We start from the raw sequence: 20708 nt of genomic DNA, 5'->3' as shown, positions 1-20708 counted from the left end.
CTCCTCTTCCTCTCCATACTCCTCCCACCTTAGCTCCTCCTACATATCACCCTTCCTGTTAAAATAAAAGAAAAAAACTTTCTCTCAAAATACAATTAGAGCATAACTATCCCAATTTGTACCAGTAAGGTACAAGATAGACCTAATACCCAGTCCACCATTTTGTTGACTAAACAGAACCTCTGTCATCTCTCCTAACTAAAAGACTTAGTTCTGAACCTGGCTTTTTTCCTGGATTTAGAATGAATGTCAGTTGAAAACCATCCTTTCAAATCTTTTCTCTCAAAGTAAATTGCTGGGATTGGCTATGAGAATATAAGTCTTCAACCCCGTCAGAAATCTGAAATTATGATTCAGTTAATCTGAATTAACTGAAATTATGGGAAGCACAAAGCATAGCTTCTAAAACTTAGCCAATTTATAGAGACCGCTGAACACCTGGACAGTCCCTATACTACAAAACATTGTAGCATCCGATCTTCAGCCTTCTGGCCCAAGATCATCTGACAGGCCTAGTGATGCAGAATTTTTAAGGGCTGATTACTCTGTCTTGGCAGATGTAATCAGTTGACTATTCCGGAAGTGTGTCCTTTTCAGGACAGTAATTTGTCTGTAGATGAAAAGAGGCAATTCTTGCCTAGTGGCTGTCTCACCACAACTGGAGTAACTCCAAAGATGCTCAATTTCTTCTTAGAATCCAAGACAGGAAGCTGTCAGGAGCAGATAGGTCTCTAATCAAAATGAACCTTAATGCAAAAATGTTTGTAACGTCAATTCTGCGGACTTCTGACGTTTTGAAAACCAACTATCCATGTAAAGCAATCTGGACTGTTGTCTGTTAACTCCTCTTAGCTATTTCTAAATAAAATATAGAAAACACCCTAACAATTAAACTCAGAGACATGAATTTGCTATAGGCCCTTAACTCAAAGGCTAACCATCACAAATCAGTTAAAAAAGTTAAAGAAGGACTGGGCCTAAGCCTTGTATTCCTAAATGTGTTATATAGGCACAATGCCTATGAGAGTAACAGTATTAATCTCACTTTTATATCAATAAGAAACTCGTACCAATGAAAACCTTAAATTTGAAATCAAAGTAAATTTCCTACCATTTAAGAAATTATAACTTCAGCTTAATAACAATTGTACAGATTTCTACCAATAGGTTATGGCTATGCAATAAATCCTAGCTATTCTTCCCTGTTCCAACAAAACCACTACTTTTCCCTAGAAAGACAACCCAATATTAACCACCTCAGTCCCCAAGCCCAGGGAATAGGGGCGCCGACTCTTCATTAACTTCTTCAAGCTGATTACGGGCGGGGAGGGTAAATTGATAAGCCTCTGATGTCTGTGTCTTCACTGCATCCAGCTGAAATTCCGGGATATCAGAGGTCAAGCAGGTCTGCTCAGCTTGCTTGATGAGTAGATACACCAAGGCTGTGTATTCTTCAATGTACAATTCTCAAAACAAATTTTAACATCAAGATAATTTCTTGTTTAAATTCTGGAATCTAGTCTTCTGGCAGCCTGCCTCAGTCATGTCCAATCCATATAATTCTGGGAGGTAGAAATACCTCAATTGTCTCTTCTGACAACACACAGACAGAACATTTTTCCTTAAACAGCATATCCTTGGGACAGTAACCAGAAAAACCTTTATCTTGACCTTTCCCAGAGGAAAAATATAACCACAAAACTGAAAATCACACCCATCTTGAAAATAAAATCAATTTAATAACTAAAATACTGTATGTGCCTGGTCTTTAGGCCTTCCCTATTTTGCCAAGCAGGAAATGAACCCAGATTTCCCTTGGGGCCCACGTTAGACAGAACCCAAGTCTCCTGTGAAGCAATATAACTTTATATCATCTGAATATACCTGATTTACACAATCTTTCTGTTCGGCCCTCTGCCTAGAACAGTTTTTTATTTATGCCATCTATCTGTTTGGCTCTGTATTCCACAGCAGCTTCTACTTACACACTGTACTCTTTAAACTAGAGCCAGTGACAATTTTCAATATCTAAGTTCCAAACCATGGGCGATAATCCCCATGCGATTCAGGCAAATCTGTTTATAATTCTTTCCTAAAAGCAAATAATACCTATATTTTAACTTTATACTTAAATCAGTAGCTGCTCCACAATGGAGGCTTATTTATTTGGCTCTCTTGGCTCAGAGCAGCCTACAATTTCTCTCAGCAGAGGACCTGCCTGCCAGCATTTTCTTTGAACACAGTTCCTGCGCTGGAGTCACTTGGCTCCTCTCAGCACCACTCACTCACTTTTTTTAAAAAAAAAAAAAATACAACTTTTACTCTCAGGTTAATAGACTTAAATTTCTAGTGAATTTGTGCCTGAAATTGGTGTGCCACTTTGTTGAAGTAATTATTTAAAAAATGGCCACTGGTCATGCCGACTATCTAAGCTGTGGCTCTGCCTAGCTCAGCTGCCATGTTTCTCGGCCGGAGGCCACATGCTTGACGCAGCTAGAAACGGCCAGCTAGAAACACCAGCCCTGCCACTCACGAGAAGTCAGCGTGGGAGATGGCTCTTCCAATCTTCCACACTGTCTGTGCAAGGCTGGGCATTGCCCAGACCATCCTGCCATCCACATGGGCCCAGTAGGAAAATGAGACTCTAATGCTTAAATTATCCAAAAGCTTATAATTTTGTTAATGGTCAATAACAAGGTGCCCATACAATCAGAGGTGTAATCCAACACCCAACCTAGATATACCAACTACCTTTGACTGCCAGAGACACGCAAACATCCTCCTCCATGTCCCTCCCACCCCAGCTCCTCCTCTTCCTTCCGGTTGACAACTCTTTATTGGGAGTTAGCTCTTAATGGGAAGGCCCCGATGGCTTTAGCCGTGCTTCAGTTTTAATGCTGATTATATATGCCTACCACAGGAAAGGAAAGCCCTGGGTTGCTGGGTGACGTTAGATATAGTTAAGAACTAGGGCTACAAACCTCTAAAAAGCTACAAAACCTCTAAAAATAAACTCCCATCAATTCAGAAAAATACTGATGACTGTCCTATCACCTTTTAATTCACATAGCTCCCAATTCATTATTTTTGAAACCTTGCTTTCAGCTTAATAGCGTTTAGGTCACTTTTGAAGTGACTGCTGCAGTACCAAGGTCCCCCGCTGCCTGTTCATTACTAAATGCTTCAGCTGCACTGTGGGATAAATAGCTTTCTTGTAGACTGACTTGTTAATTTCACAATTGCAAGTGGCATGCTTAAAAATAGCTTGTGTTGAAATGCTGAAAACTATCTGAAGTCTGTCTTTGCCAGCAACTATGTCTATGGTAGTTTACCTCTCTGGACCTATGTTAACCTTTCTGTAAGATGAAGGGGTTGACAGTATCTTCTGGAACCTCTGAAATATCACTAAAGTTCTGTGGGTTTTATCCATATCATTGGGGGGGGGCACTGGATAAAGGGTGAAGTTGTAGGTGAACATCCGTCAGTCATATGTATGTGAGCTGAGAGATACATGCAGCAAGGGTTTTCTGTATCTCCCTGTTTTTGATAATGCTATATTTGCAATTTGAGGATTCTCTGGTATTTCAGGGGTAAAGGTGAACTTGAAAGCCAATGTTGAAAATGATGGTCTTTTATAAGTCAGTCTTTGGATAAATTATCAGAATTATTTCACATAACCTCATTTGTTGTAATTAAATGTGCCATGTTTTTTCCTCAGTTTCACCGCTTGATATTTATATAACCAAAGTAAATCTTAGCACACATCCCTGAAACATCTTCAATAACTTTTTTCTAGACAATTTGCATTGCTGGTCATAACATTTTAAAATTTCAGCTCCTTGATGCATTTTCTGAGGAAATATTATTTGGTACAAGGGGAAGGCATCCTACGAGTCTGGCCAATAAAAGAAAATATTTTGGAATTAGCAGTGTCTCATATGTAAGGCTTGAAGGAACTCTCTCTAGCAAATCTGTGGTGATTTAACATAAATACACAATCTGTACAATGGAATGATAATCTCTGACTCCCTGCTATAAGGATAAGAAGACAGTGGGGGAGCATTGTCTTAGGGTAGGATGTTGGCTACTGATGGCTAATGCACTTCAGGAAGGCCTATAAGAGCGGCAACTTTGGTGCCTAAGATGTCACCAAAGCGTTGACTAGAAGACTCTGGTTACCGTTCCATCGTCTGGCCACACAACTCAGTTAAGATTTTTGTTTTTCGTTTTTATTTTGTAGCAGGGAGCAAAAGTGGGAGAGTTTGAGAACAGGGTGTCACTAAGTATCTCAGGCTAGCCCAAAACTCACTAACTTAGTCTCCCAAGTGATATCATTAACAGGATTGAGCCACTTATACCTCACCTGAGTATCCTTTAGAATTTTAAGACCACCGAAGAACAAAAACTAAAACTTGTATAGTAGAGGAGAAGAAAGATTATGAAGGACACTTGGGGGCTTGGCATGTAGTGCCGAGTGCTTACCTGGACCCCATCCCCCAGTACTACATAAAGCCAGGTATAGTGACACAGGCCTGTAATTCCAAAATTCAGTGGGTAAAGGCAGAAGGTCAGAAGGTCACGGTCATCCTGGGCTGTATAACAAGCTGTAGGCCAGCCTGGAATAGACAACATCCTGTCTAAAGCAACTAGACATAGCCCCATTACATCACTGTAGAAGATACAGATGGAGCTGGGATCAGTAAAGAGAACACTTGGCAACTAGAACAAAATCAAGATTTAAACATGCTCATAATAACTAATCAGATTAATCAAAGGACAGAGGCTCTTAGGTTACAGATTAAAAATCAAATTAAATCCACAAATTTATAAACTAGAGATATACCTAAAACAGGGCATGGAGAGCTGAAAACCAGGGAGCCATAGATTAGAAACATACCAACAGGAACTAACCAAAGAAAGTGTAAAAAATAACCAAGAAGCATGGTAAGCTGAGAATGACTGTGCCCTGGGGAATCTGGGAGCTTAGGGGTAAGGAAGCAGCCTAAGCAAAAGAATGGAGCACCTTCGTGGTTCCTAAGTACATCTTCATCATGAGACAATGTGTGAAACAGACATGTCGGTGCCAAAGCCATAGGGGCTGGACAGAATAATTAATAAGTGCCGTATATGCCATGCATAGCCATCCCAGTGCCTCTGGGACAGTATTCTGCAGACCTGTGAGTCCCAACTATTCCCTGCCTTGCTCACTCTCTCCAAGCACACTGACCCCTGGGAGGTTCATCCTAGCAGACAGACCCTTGCTGCAGAGCTTCCCATGCCTGGTCCTTCTGGCTAGAAGCCTCTCCACACTCATGTGGTCCATTCCTGCATCTTTTAATCTTCGTTAGTCTGTCCTCCACTCAGTGATGCTCGCACTAAGCATCACCCTGTTCACAATTGAAGCTCGCCCTCCTCCAGCTGGTCCACTTTGTCCAGCCCCAGTTTTCTTTTTTCACATAGAACACACTGTACATTGGCTGATGGACTATAGTGAGTCCTCAGCTTCGAGGACATCCTTTGGAGAGTGGGGCATCCGGGCTGTCTGCTAATGTGTCTCCAGCACCTAGGACAGTTCTTGGTGGCCCAAAGCTATTTGAAGAATGAAGGAATGGATTCTAACTTTCAAACAGTAAACAAGAGAGTAAATGAAATAAAAAAGAGCGTTTACTATGACAGATTAAAGAAGAAAAGTTTGCAGACAGTACTAGAAATGTAAACAGACATAAACCTTTAAAACTCATAGGATTATAACAATAACATAAAGAGTAATATCTAAGAAGTCCTCATACATGGCTGATACTGCTCTAAACATTTCACAGACACTATTGTTTTGTCATTATCCAACCATACTCCAGTAACTTGGGCTGTATAATTTTACATATAAAGACAAGGACCCCACAGTCACATACCAGTCCTGGATTCAGGATGCTGAACCATTTCTGACTCAGGGACTCCCTAATCCTTTATTTGGCTTCAATATAGAGAATACTGTGAACAATGCCACATTATATACAGCTGAATGAAATAGAAATTAAAAATAATGACACCTACTGGAAACTGAAGTAAACCTGTATCATGAAATAAACTAGATCAGTAAAAAGTAAACTACACCAAGCAAACATACATACAAGGCCACGCTTTCCTAGGGAAATCCTACAGACTTATGAGCTCAGCCCCATCTTTCTGATCCCTCACACTGTTTTCAAAGAGCAAAAGTCAGGAGAAACTGCCCAATTCATTTTATAAGATTACTTGATATTAGGACATTAAAAGTAATCACAGCAATAGAAGACAAAACAAAATTGTCTATTCTCCCCTGTGAGCCTGTTATTATTGTTATGAACACCATGAATGCAGCAACTCTTTAAAATCACAGAACTATTCTATAGAAATGCAGCAGTACTTTAATACCAGAGAATGTGAAGTATAATTCACAGATTGACTACTTAAGTGGGATACTTCTTAATTGTAATGTTGTCTTGGGCATTATACATCCTGCCAACTTTATCAAGTCATGATTTATAAATAAAACTTTCACATGTTTATAGTATATTCCACTTTTGGTGCATGTGGACTTTGTGATGTGGTGACCACAGTCAGGCTGATGGGTATAATCACCTCACAGAGCTGTGACTATTTTGTGTGCTGTGGTGGGCAAGCCACTGAGAACACTTAAGATCTACTCTTAGCGAGCCTTGAGTATATAGCAGTCCTGCTGACACGTCACCGTATTGTGTCTCAAATCTCTGGAACATGTAGAATACATCCACTTAGCATAACTGAAGTTTTGTTCCCTTTAATCAACATCTTCCCATTTTCCCCAGCTCCCTGGCAACCGTCATTTAAATTTAAAACTTGAACTGAGAAAGAAAAATCTATGGGATATAATTAATACTTTAGATCTGACTCTCAAAGATGGGGAAAAACCCTCATAAATCCAAAACCTAGAGAACCTTAAAATACCGTTTTTTTGTTTTTTGTTAATTAGGGTAAATAATGACAATTATTTTTGATACTCTTTTCTTTGGAAAATAAAACATAATTTTATTTACCAGTAGCTAACAGTTTCCAAAGCTACACTGTACATCTTTTTTTTTATATTTCTAAGAACAACTTGGTTGGCCCCATTCATTCATAACTGAACACTGGGGCTGGAGGGGAGTATACTGGTCTCTTCGGCTTTCTTGAGACCTCTGTGCAGAGCTTTGCGGGAAATCACAGAGCTGGAACAGGGGACAGTCTTAATCACTGTAGTCTAATGCTGTTGTATTACAAGGGAGAAATCCAAGTGGACAAAATCAGAAATGAAGAGAGAGTCATCAGCAACATACACCAAGGAAATCCAGAAATCATAACCTGTAGTCTACCCATTTGGAAAATCTTTTGAAAAAAAGTGGGCAATTTTCTCAATACATACCACTAACCAAAGTTAAACCATAATCACATAATTTAAACAAACCTATAACCCCCAATGAAATAGAAGCAGTCATTAAAAATTTCCCTACCCAAAAAGCCTAGAGCCAGATGGTTGTAGTGCAGAATTCTACCAGACTTTCAAAGACAAGTTAATGCCAATACTCTGCCACTTATTCCATAAAATAGAAATAGATCATTGCACAATTCATTTTACAAGGCCATAGTTAGTCCTGATATCCAAACCACATGAAGACTCAAGAACAGAAAAAGAATATTACAAACTTTTGCGTGACAAAACTTTTCCTGGGGAGACAAAATACGTACCTACCTATCCCAGGTAGAGATCCCACAGCAGAACAAAGGATACTACTGAAGTCCAACTTGATGAACCAATTGGCTTAGTGGGGTTACTTACAAGACTATGGGTGAGGGTTTACTTACAGGACCACAAATTACTCAAAAGATAGAGGCATGGCCAAGGCTTACCCCAGTGTGGGTGACAATCACAGGCTGCAGGCAGCACAACAGGTTGGACAGTGTCCTTCCCAGGTGCCTCGGTTGGTCTAAACCTCTTCCAGGCAGCTGGTCTGGTCTCAGAGTCTTTATAGCTCTTCTCCTTTGAGAGTTGTCTTTGAAGCTCAGGTTCCTTCCCTTTAAGAGAGACTCTGAAGCTGGTGAGTTTCAGGGACTCCCTGAAGCTGTTTTGAGTTGTTTGTCTTCCTGTTTAAAGAGCTTCCCTTCAGGGAAGGAGTCTGTTCTATCTTGGAGGAAACTGTTAGACAACACAGACCAATTTCCTATATGAACATAGGTACAAAAATTCTCAATAAAATACTTGTAGACTGAATCCAAGAATACATCAAAGAGATCATCCCCCATGATCAAGTAGGTTTCATCCCACAGATGCAGTAATTGTTCAACACGACGTTAAATTGATAAGTGCAATCTACCATATAAACATACTGAAAGTCAAAAACCACAGGATCACCTCATTAGATGCAGAGAAGACCTTTGACAAAATCCAACACCTCTTCATGGTAAAAATCCTGGAGACATTAAGGATGCAAGGAACCTACCTCAACATAATAAAGGCAGTTTACAGAAAGCTCATAGCCAACGTTAAATGAACAGAAATTCAAAGCAATTCCACTAAAATCAGGAATAAGACAAGGTTGTCCTCTCTCTCCATATTAGTACTTAAAAAATCTATTTTCAATAAAGGAACCACAACTATTTCCTCACCTAGTCTGACTTTGATGGAAGAAGAAAAGTTTTCATGGACTTAAGCTGCAGAATAAGTGGGTGGTTTTTTTTCCCTTTGCTTTATGACGCGCCATTCTTAGTAGTGATAATCTGGTAAAAAGAAACAAGCACCATGTATTCACCATTACAACTTCTTAAAAAAAAAAAATATATATATATATATATATATATATATATATATATATATATATGCTAGACACATGACAGACATCACAGACAGAATGTGAAAAGCTTTATGGAACACTTGAGGAGCTTGGATGTTCTCTCTGATACTCAGGTATTCAGTGAGATGTACATTTTAGAAGCCGTGTTAGTAATCAGGGTGAATGTGAGCACCCGAGTCATAAACAGGAGGCTTTGCTGAATGGAGAAGCATGGAGCAGGTGAGGCTCCCCACGGAGTGGGGAAGGTTAGTGTCCAAGATGAATGCAGATGAAATCATCAGCCTCTTAACTCAGCCAACACCAACACAAAAATGGTATGTAATTCATTTCTTTCTATGTCTGCTGAGCAAAGACCAAACCTACTGAGTAGTATACAGAATGCCACATAGCATTCAAATTTTCTCATAATAGTGACCATTACAATGTCAAATATTTATAATACCTTTAATTTTAATTAAGATTGTATCTTGTGTGCCTGCACATATGTCTGTGGTTCTGTGTATTTGAGTGCAGGTGCGCCCCCGAAGCCACAATATTGAGTTGGTCTCCTGGAACTGGAGTTAGGCAGTTGTGAGCGGCTAACATGGGTGGTGGGAACCTAACTGAGGTCTTCTGTAAGAGCGTTGTATCTCCAGCCCCACTTTTGGGGGGGGGGATGTATCTTTGGCATTTATTTTGTGTTAGTCTTCCCTTTGGTTTTAAGTTTATCATCAGATATCTGTTTCAAAGTAGGTTATATTTGAATGCAATTTTGCTACATGTTGGTTTAAACAACATTAAAACCATGTATTTATCATTATGTTTTAAACAGAACTTCTCATACTTATATAAGAAATTATTTAGTTATTGTGATCATTTATTCTTTAAGATATATAAATTATGAAAATATATTTGGCACTCTTACTAACCAAGTTTCCTTAGGATAAAAAAAACCATATATATATATAATCTCCCCAAGAAATTCCTGTGTAGATGTATCACCAGAGAGCATCATGGTCATGTTAATGGGCAGCGTCCCAGTCTATTCTCACCTGTTCAAGGGTGTGTCTAGTTCCTGGTTCACAGTTACAGATGAGGAGCTGAAGCACACAGCACCCTCAGGTCCACATAGCCAGCAGCCAGCTGAGCAAACTTCAGCCCAAGCTATCTGACTCCCAAACACACGCACTCAGCTGATGGACTCTTGACACAGCCAAATGCAGGCTCTGGAACTGAGGACATGCAGAATTGGGAACAATCAGATATATTTGTTTCTCTTATTCTGAAGGGCTTGTTCCCCAAACACCACACTCCTATTTGGAAGAAGGAAGACAAAAGGGACTGTCATCTTTCATTTCAGTAAATTGTTCCTATCCTAACACAGGCTTGGCTGGCTTCTGGGTGTGATGTGTAGGGTTTTGTTTGTTTTTTGTTTTGTTTTTGTTTTGCTCCAGTGATGTTTGCTGAGGGGCTGCTCCTAGCTCAGCTTTGCCTGATTCATTTCTTCTTAATCCCCCTTATCAACAAGCCTGTCTCATCTGTCACCTGCTGAGTAAGCTGTAACAGGCACAGTGCCTCACTCACTGAGCCATGGTTTGTTAGTTTGTTTGTATGTTTGCTTTTAACAGCAAATGCTTATGGTGCCTGCATCTAGAGATGTGGTGGGCTCACCTTTTAAAAGTAGCTCTTTAAAGCAGCCGCCTGCTTTGTACATGCCAAGTGCTGCATAGAGCAGCTGTTTAAAATTCCCCCAGTTGTCTCTGGAAATGTCAACAAAATTACTGGTTTGATGTGAACTGACTGAGTTTTTAGAATTTTGGACCTTAAGGGAAGAAAAGCAGCAGTGGTGTGGGGGATTGTAGGGTTGGTTGTCCTGGTGGTTGGGCTTTGGGATGTGTTGAAGGAGGAGTTCTGCAGATGGCTGCTTTGTTATACCAACAGTGCTGCCAGTTCTTGTGGCTTGGGCTGTGCACAGAAGCACTGAGAGGCCAAAACTACTCCATCTTGGGACCAGCCTCCATCTTAAGAGAAAAAGAAAAGCCTGAGAACTTGACCCACAGCTGAACCCAAGCTGCACCCAAATACCAGGAAGGACCCCATGGCTTGTCCTTGGCTCGTACCCTAGAGTTAATCCCTGGCTATTTCCTAGCAACAATCAAAGATTAGTCTGATTGTTTGAGATGCACTTTCAGACCATTTGTGGTTGTTCGTGGTCTCTCTTCAGAGCACCCACCTGTTGGCTTACAATAGTCATTCTATTAGATGCTTGCCAGGCTGGACTTCCCCTCACTTGCTCCCATTTTCCTATAAAACCCTGTCCCAGTGAGGGTTTGGGGCTGATTCACCAAATTGTCCTGAGGGTTGGGGTAAGCTCAAACTCGAGTTTTAATAAGGAGACTAATGCGATTATGGTGGAAATGGCTCCTTGGTTGTATTTTGGGGTTCGTTTACACCTAAAGCTACCTCATTACAGCAGTGCCCTGTGTAATGAGGTAGCTTTAGGTGTCTTACTGGAAAGCAGGTGTATCTATGATGACTATGATCTTTGTACCCAGATATATCTGATTGGATAGACTGCTGTAACTTCTGTACATGTGATGTCAATGCTACTCGGAAAACAGGGGACACAGAACCTAAACATGTTATAAAGATTAAATCAGGCCTACTTAAAGCACTCCCCCCCTCTCACACACACATACACACACACACATATTCAATATACATCATATGTATACATATACATGCAAAAAATATACTCATTACACACATATGGAAAAGGAAATAATGCATGGAAGCCAAATAGCCATTAAATATATTGATTTTGTTGCATACAATCCAAAGTTACTATCTTATAGATATATAGGATAACTATGTAATAGGGAATTTAACCTTTTAAGTACTTCTATAGAAAATAGCAAACACCAAGTCTATCTCCTTTATCTGGCCTATGATATTAATATCAAGTACATGTTTGTCAATTCCATCATTCATGAACACATCCCATTGCATTGTGTTTGAAGGCTTAGACAACACTGACAGCATTGATGTATGGGAACCTGCGGCTCTTGCTTCCTCCTTTCCTCTATTCTATTCGATTTCCTGGTACTTATTAGATGTCCATTCCTTGTGCACTGTTAGCAACGCAAACTGAGGTCCGTGGCTCTGGCTGGCATTTAACCCACTAACTGAGACTCCTGACCTTCTTGCTTCATTAATGTCTGTCCTGATCATTCTGGCACTGTTCTCTGGATTACTCAGCACACAGACAGAGTCTCCATAAGTATTTGTGTAGTAAATGAAGGAACTGATATAGCTAGGCTCCCTGCTTCTGTCTTTGATGTAGTTAAAGATGAAAGCCACCAGCAGAACTAAATCTTAGTCCCATACAAAAGTCATGCCAGGGTGGCGACAGTTCCCAGTATAGGCTCAGGCATTTCTTGGACTTTGTTTCTGGTACGTTTTACGTGTGCCGTTAGGAGGCTTTTCCACTGCCTTCTGAGTTTGCCCTGTTTTGGGATGGTTTTGATGACAGATGTGGTTTCTTTCCAGCTAAAGGGAGGCAGTGAAGCCCAGAGCATAGACGTTAGATTCCATTCATACAACTGCAGTTTCAGCAGCCAGCTGTGTTCTCTTATTAGCCAGCTACCTAAAACTTCATGGCTTTATTTGCTCAGTGAGCTAATAATAAAAATATCTCAAAGGGTCATTGGAAAAAGAACTACATATAAAAATTTACCCAATGCTTGAGATAAGTCATTTAAACTTTGTAGGAATAAATGAGTAAACTCTATTGGAACTGCTAAGTTGCCTAAGCTTGACCAGTTAGGGTATTCATCAATATGCCAGTGTGGTGGCTTTGAAAATAAAACATATAACAAAACCTCCTTATATGGGAGCAACCTTCACTGGCTACTCTGGCTTTTCCCACCCTGAAACCACTGCTGCTTCACCTCGAGGCCAAGCTTCCCTGAGCTTCTCCTAGAGGGTGAAGGGGCACAATAGAACCACTAATGTAGACCCATTCCTGCATGGCACGGGGGCCTTCAGTAGATGACTTTGGATCAAGGATGCTCCATATCCATGGTGGGAAATTCTGTGAAATGGTGATGTGGTCTGAGGCTTTTCCTCAGCAGGCTCTCTCACCTTCCAATTCTGTGATAGTTAGAAGTAGAACAGATTTGATTCTTTTCCTATCGTGTATAAAGTGATCAATGTAGTCTCTAACCTGATCTTCATGCTATTGCATTTTTCTAGAAATACAACATGACGCTTCTGATCACAGACTCTGGAGGACGAGCTATAACCTCTGTAGTCGGGGAAGACTACTAACATTAGCCTGTGATTAGCTAGTCTGCAGCTCGGGTTTCAAGGTTGTTCTTAGTATTTCTGTGTCTTTAATATACCATCATGATTTTCTTTAACTTTTGAGAGCGAACAGTTTTTCTTCCTACACAAAAAGGAGTAAAGAAGGAAATTGGCAGCTCTCCAGTGTTTGTGTGCAGTGTGTTCTTTGTGCTGATTTCTCTGTTTCCCTTCTTCATTCCCTTCTTCATGTCACTTGATTATTGTCTTTGTGACAGACCAGGTTCAGGGAACAGTCACGATCCGGAATATCAGTGCCCTCTCTTCCGGTCTGTACCAGTGTGTGGCTTCTAATGCCATCGGGACCAGCACCTGTCTCCTGGACCTCCAGGTTATCTCACGTAAGTACATAGAATTAGAAGGTCAACTCGAGGTGCAGATGTCTAAGCTTTTTTGTGATGTCATAGAATACAAGGTGCTACATAACTGATTTGAGACTGTGAAGAGTAAACAAATCCTTTTCATTGTTGTTGAAAATATTTTATAAAAAAATCTTCCTACTTAAGTCTTCTAAATATGCTCATCATTGTGACAAAGTGGCTTTTCAGGATAATCAGAACCGAATAAATCTTTGTGTCATGGTGCTATGGACATGGCATAAATCTGCACATGACATGAATCTGTACTCATGGAGGAGCCCCCTTAATACTCTTTTGTTTCCTCCACTAATCCCTTGTGTGAGTATTCGGTTATAAACAAGCAATGTAGAACACTCCCTTTTTGGTGGGGTTCCAGGTTATTTTGATTCTGCCTGTAAAAGGGAATCATGTGACTGGGTGTGGCCACCAAGAATCCGAGATCCCAGACTCTCTTGGGGTGCTAAGGCAAGTTGAGTTGGCACTGTTCCCTGCCAAGCTCCAACTGCTGCTCTTCTGGGGCCTTGGGGGTTGGGGAGTATGGTTGACATCCTTCAATAGTTGCCAAAAGCCTCTCGAGAATGTCAGAGGCTAATCAACATCTAACTTCATGTGGATGGGACTCTTTAGTTGGTTTAGTACAATTTAAACAGATTTATTTGTGTGAATAGAGTTGTGTGGCATGTGTCATTCATCTGACTTTCATTTAGATCTACCTTAAATATGTTTTCCAGCCCAGCCCCGGAGTGTTGGAGTAATAGCCGGAGCCGTTGGCACCGGTGCTGTTCTTATCGTCATCTGCCTTGCACTAATTTCAGGGGCATTCTTTTACTGGAGAAGCAAAAATAAAGAGGAGGAAGAGGAAGAAATTCCTAATGAAATCAGGTTAGTCTGTCAATTCCCAATCTCTCAGAGTCAGGGTGCGCTTCTATTCATTTTAGAGTTAAGGTTTTTTTGTTGTTGTTTGTTTGTTTTTGCCAATCTTACTTCTCTTCCTGTGACGGTAATGAAAATGTCCAAATACCATTTGCTTGTTTTGCATATCACTTTTCCCTCATGGTCAGACTCATTTTTATTTGCAAAGATTCTTCATGAGTCTAAGTAGGAAGAAGAGCTCCCCTGTGACTCTACATCTGCAGTGTGATAGTGACTGTCACACCTGAACAGCTAGCCCATAAAACACATGTTTTATGTTGTCCTTTGTAATAGATGGGAACATGTAGAAGCAAAGGGGATTGCCTCACAGACATACCAGTTTCTATACCTACATATGCACCCCTCCATGATTTGGTAGGAAGGGGTCTATTATCCATTTTCAACATTATAATAATATACACTAGGCATCCTACTTTACGGAAAATACTTTTGGTTGATGTTTCTGGAGGAGCTAGGTTGAAGGATCCGTGTCTGTTGATGGCTTCCTGTCAAAAACTCAAGACAGCCCATCCATCACATACTGAGAGACAGAATGTATGTATCTATCTGATCTTTCTCTTCTTACAAAGCAGCTAGGATTCAATAATGGTGCCCTACTCTGATAACCTTATCTAGTCCTAAATACCAGGCAGGGCTCCTGCTTCTCAATGCCATAGTTGATTATATTTCACCCTCAAAATACCCCTCAATGGAGACCAATTTCCCACCCTTAATCTTAATCCTTTAACGGACATTCCAAGACATAAAAACTGTAGCAGGCAGCTTATAAAAGAATGCTAATGTGTTAAGGAAAAAAATGTCAGGATGGTTTTTAAAGAAAAATAATAGCTCATGGGATTTGAGGGTCCAGAGCATCTCAGACTTGGCCACATCATAGCCTTGTTGAAATGCTTTAATGACCCGCGTCTTCTCAGTGAGACATACTCAGCCTCTCAGGGTTTGGCCCCCTTGCTTCTCTGCTCTTCCTCGAAGCTACCTCCTCACTCTGTTCCATCTGTTAGCCTCTTATCATCATACCAAATGGTGTTTCTTCAAGCCCTACTTGAGTCTAGACACCATGAAATATAGATAGATGGATGGATAGATAGATAAATAGATAGATTGATAGGTAGAGGCAGAATCACCATGAATAACTTTTTTAAGTCCTCCACATGCTTAGCTTGCTTTCCTAGGTGTTTTATGACAAGTAATTTGGTGGATTTATTTGTGAATCATCTTCTTTTAGTTAAAAGAGATGTTTAACTATATATGGAAAAATAAAATTTATAAATGACTTTGTTTCATTTCAGAGAGGATGATCTTCCACCTAAATGCTCTTCTGCCAAAGCATTCCACACAGAGATATCCTCCTCAGAAAATAACACGTTGACCTCTTCCAATACCTACAGCAGTCGATACTGGAACAACAATCCAAAACCCCATAGAAACACAGAGTCATTCAACCACTTCAGTGACTTACGCCAGTCTTTCTCTGGCAACGCTGTTATCCCATCCATCTATGCAAATGGGAACCATCTGGTCTTGGGTCCACATAAGACTCTGGTAGTTACAGCCAACAGAGGGTCATCACCCCAGGTCATGCCCAGGAACAATGGTTCAGTCAGCAGGAAGCCTTGGCCTCAACACACACATTCCTACACCGTAAGCCAAATGACCCTGGAGCGCATCGGTGCAGTACCCGTCATGGTGCCTGCCCAGAGTCGGGCAGGGTCCCTGGTATAGGATGACTGAGGATGCTGTGTTCAGAAGAGAATAAACGGACTGCCTTCAGGCAAGGGGGAGAGTGGGATGGGTGAGTGCTGGAAAGATAAACTTTTGTTATGATCCCATTAGCAAAAAGCACAAAGAAGGCTGCGATGCTGTTCCCTGGTCACTGAGCGTGTGACGTGGCCCGGGGTTATTCCATCATGAAGACTCAAGAAGACTGTCTCCCCACCACAGTTGTCCTGAGATTCAGTTAAAACAAACATGCCGCATCTCAAGAGATGTGCCAAGCCAAGGAGAATGCTAGAAGCTGAGTAACACTTACCACCCAAACCGCGGTCCAGCTGGACCTGTTCTTTGATTCTTGCCTAACTTAATAATTTCTGGGACCTTTAAGTGCCAGGTGGAATTTACATAATGAAATTATTTTTTAAAAAAATAGGTATCCTTAGGGGCAAAACCAGGAGCAAGCTCATAGTATGGTCTGGTCTGGTCTGGTCTGGTCTGGTCTGGTCTGGTCTGGTCTGGTCTGCGTCCCACTCCCTTTGATGGCACTAGTGATGTATCCCATTGAGCTGGCTTTATCATAGAGGCAGTGTTGTTCAGAACACTGGCTAGAGGTGGGAAAAAATAAGGAAACTTCTTGTGAACACCCTCCACACACATATTTATTTCCTTCCTCCTGAACCATGAACTTTGTATAGGGGATTTTGCTATATCGACAGATTCTTGTCTGTTACACTCTGGGATCTCTTACAGGTCCATGGCAATTACTGTTCATGATTTCCTGAAAAAAAATATTTTTTTAAAAGAAAACTATTTTTTTTAAATACTAGAGAGACAGTGGACTAGGAAAGCAAGAACTTAGCACCTTGTCCAGTGATTGTATTCAGGGATTCAGCAGAGGGCCGACCACAGAAGAGTATTAGGGGATGGAGTAGGTAAAACCAGCTGGAGCCAGGTGGGACGGGCCTTTGCATTGCCAGCAGGGCCCCAAAGAAGCAAGATTGTGTATGGCGACCTTGCTGTCACACAGGCCACCATTAATGAGGACAGCGCCTCATGCCTTTTGTACCGAGGAAGATAATTGCCTCTTGTTCGACAAGTAGAGTTTAGTAGGTTATTACAGAAAGGGCAAGGGTTGTTTTGATTTTGTTTCTTTCAAAAGAATTTTTTTTTTTGCAAAAGAATAATGAGGGTTAGACAAATGGGGGACCTTCCCGTGTGCCCTTGGGGGTCTGCTCAGCATCTGGAAATTTGGGTGCACAATTTTCCCTGAACGCATTGCATACAAGTGTAAAAAGACTCTGCCTCCCCCCTTTTGGCTAATTACTTGGCTTGGCTGGCCTTGCAATTTACCAGATTCATTTACACACTCTGCTCTATATCGCAATGTGTCTGTCTGTCTGTACTTGTATTGGTGACTATCTTGCCTTAATCACTTTGCTTTAGGGCAACTCATGGTGATTTCTTCCAAGATTTGTTTTTAAATTGTTTGTACTACTGAGCCTACAACTTTCAGAAGACATCTTTTTTTCTTCTTTCTTACATTGCTTTGTCCCTCTTCTGCTATACTTCCTGCCTTCTTTCCCTGTCCTTTGGGCACAGTCATCACAGGGAGTGGCCTCCTGTCTTCAGTTATGTGAGTGAATGGAAGCCATCACTGTGTGCACATATTTTTCCAAGAGGGACACTCGGGACGTCTGTCACTTGTTGTGACCGTTTCAATATTGATAAGATGAATTTACTATAGCGTTACCTTCCCCCACCCCAATTTGATGATTCTTGACTTTGTAAAAATTTAAATAAATGAATGTCTATACTTTTTAAGGAAAAGTGAAAATACCATGTCACAGAAAAGATGAAACTGTTAGAGCTGTTTAGAAAGCATTTATCTTGTATTTCTTTATTCTTTCTAATTACCTAAAATTCAATAAAAGTTTATTCATATAAAACATGCTGTCATTAATTGTCATAGTAGTAATAGATACATGACTTTTAATGTAATACTCCTTTGGTGTTATATGCATTGGTCTAGTATGTAAAGTTTTGTATATACACATATACACAATTATCTTAATGGGCATTTATTACTTCCATAATGACTAAATTTTCTGTATTAGACTTTTAAGTGGATTCCAGCCACCACTAATAGGACTTTGTATGTAATGAGCTCTTTTGAACATCTATCTGTTTCCATGTCATTAATCTGAAAGTTCCTGAAATAGGATCCAGGTTTTCTTACTACTGAACCCCTCATCAATTCCCATAGTGAGTACTGTGAGCCTTGTACAATAAATAAATAACTGAGGATTTCAGAGCTGAAATTGCCAAATAAAACTAGGAGCATGATTGAATAGTAACTTACAATATATATTGAAACACATTTTTTTCTGAAATAAATGTGAGACTTCGTTTTCATATTTTTATGTTGAGATAATAGTACATTTACATGCCTATGTAAGAAATTATAGAGACCACAAGTTCCTTTAACTTAATTTCTCACCCAGAGACATCTTGAGAAGCTATTATTTACCACAAATGAACATTAATAAATTCATTAGTCTTGCTCAGAGTTCAAAACCTGTGCTTTCACTTGTGGATATATACTAATATACTTTTAATTTGTGAGACACTCTGTGGTAGTTCAGGCTGGTCTTGAACTTGTGGTCTGAGTCTCAAGTGCTGGGAATACCAGCATTCTTCACTGTACTTTAGTTATATACATATATGTGTATATATTTAAATATATATAAAACTCTCTGTACTCTAGCTATACATATCTATCTATAACTATCTATCTATCTATCTATCTATCTATCTATCTATCTATCTATCTATCTACAACTCTATCATGTATAGATTCATTTGACCATCAGAACAGCTGAAATACATTCCATATGCTGCTCTTTCATAGTCATGACCATCTCCCTGTTCTTGGTCCCTTGTTTCTAAAAGATGGCTACTCTGTGCGAGATCTCTGTTATTCTGTCATGTTGACAACGCCATATAAACGGGATGAAGTATGCAACTGTTAAGAATTGGTGCTTTCTCGGGATCATTTACTTGATAACCATTTATGTTGTTGCATATATGAAAAGTTGGTTTCATTGTATTGATGAGTAGCATTATGTGATGTCATTATACCCCAGTTCACTTCATCACTTACCTATTCAAAGATGAGAAAGACATTTGGGTTGTTGACACTTTTGTCTATCATGAATGTCTTCAGAGGTTTGTGTGCAGATTTTCATGTGAACCTAAGCTTTATCTCTGAGGGAAATGTCCATTGCAGTTTCTGACTTGTGTGAGGTAAACACGTGCTTGGTTTTGAAAAAGGAATAGAGTAACTAAGCAATTACACATCTCTTCTAGCAAAATGAGCAATTGAATTTCTCTGCTTCTACTACAGGTCTAAGTAGTATGGACAGTTTTAGTGTTAGCCATGCTGGTAGGTATTTAGTTATATCTCACAGTGGTTCTGTGATTTTAACTTGTACATTCCAGTGGATAATGATCCTGATGGGAGTGTATTTTACGTGCTGGTTATCCCTGTATCTTCTTCAGGGAAATGAGTGTTTTTGTATTCTGTCTACTTTAACATTAATTAATCTATTCATCTACTTTACATCCCAATAGCATCCCCCCTCTCCTCCCAGTATCCCCTCATGTAAGTCCTTCCCCCCAATCCACCTTCCTCTTCTCTTTTGAGAAGGAGAAGTCCCCTCTCTGGGTGTCATTCCCCCCACTAACCCCCTCTCCCTGCACATCCAGTTGCTGGATCCTAGCTAGGCCTAGGCTCATCATCATCTTTTGAGGCCAGCCAAGGTGGACCATTTAGGGGTATTGGATCCACAAACAGGCAAGCAACAGGCTCACAGACAGCCGTGACTCCAGTTGTTGGGGGACCTGCATGAAGAACAGTCTGCTAATCTGCTACTTATGTGCAGGGGGCTTAGGTGCAGCCCATGCTCACTGTTGGGTTGGTGATTCAGTCCTTTGGACGCTCCCAAGGGACTTGAGCCGTTGGTGTTTTTTTCAGGAACAGGAAGTTGTCTCCTGTACTGATGAGTTCAAGGCTATTCTGCACTTTCTCTTCTATTAGATTAAGTGTATCTGGTTTTACATTGAGATCTTTGATCCATTTGGACTTGTTTTGTGGAGGGTGATACATATAGATCTATTTGCATTCTTCTACATGCAGACATCCAGTTAGACCAGCACCATTTGATGAAGATGCTCTCCTTTCTCCACTGTATAGTTTTGGCTTCTTTGTCAAATATCCAGTATCCATAGATATGTGAATTTATTTCTGTGTCTTCAATTCTATTCCATTGATCAACCTGTCTGTTTCTAGACCAATACCATTCAGTTTTTATTACTATTGTTCTGCAATACAGTTTGAGGTCAGGGATAGTGATACTTCTAGAAATTCTTTTATTGTTCAGGACTGTTTTAGCTATTCTGTTTTTTGTTTGCTTGTTTGGTTTTTCATATGAAGTTGAGAAATATTCTTTCAAGATCTGTC

The 20708-nt window shown here is 40.3% G+C and overlaps 1 protein-coding gene across 2 annotated transcripts in view; it reads left to right on the top strand.

The window, feature by feature from the left end:
* The window catches only part of Igsf11 (immunoglobulin superfamily member 11), a 140023-nt gene extending 121888 nt beyond the window's left edge, over positions 1 to 18135 (top strand). For both annotated transcript variants that reach the window (XM_028788170.1, XM_028788169.1), the window contains exons 5-7: positions 13403 to 13525; positions 14275 to 14425; positions 15766 to 18135. In XM_028788170.1, coding sequence (XP_028644003.1) covers positions 13403 to 13525; positions 14275 to 14425; positions 15766 to 16198 — 707 coding nt within the window. In that variant the 3' untranslated portion in view covers positions 16199 to 18135. The remainder of the gene's footprint in view (positions 1 to 13402; positions 13526 to 14274; positions 14426 to 15765) is intronic.
* Positions 18136 to 20708: the final 2573 nt, after the last annotated feature.

The sequence above is a fragment of the Grammomys surdaster genome, unplaced genomic scaffold (genome assembly GCF_004785775.1).
Source record: "Grammomys surdaster isolate TR1022 unplaced genomic scaffold, NIH_TR_1.0 125704, whole genome shotgun sequence".
NCBI lineage: Eukaryota > Metazoa > Chordata > Mammalia > Rodentia > Muridae > Grammomys > Grammomys surdaster.
This window is presented reverse-complemented; position numbering and strand designations above follow the sequence as displayed.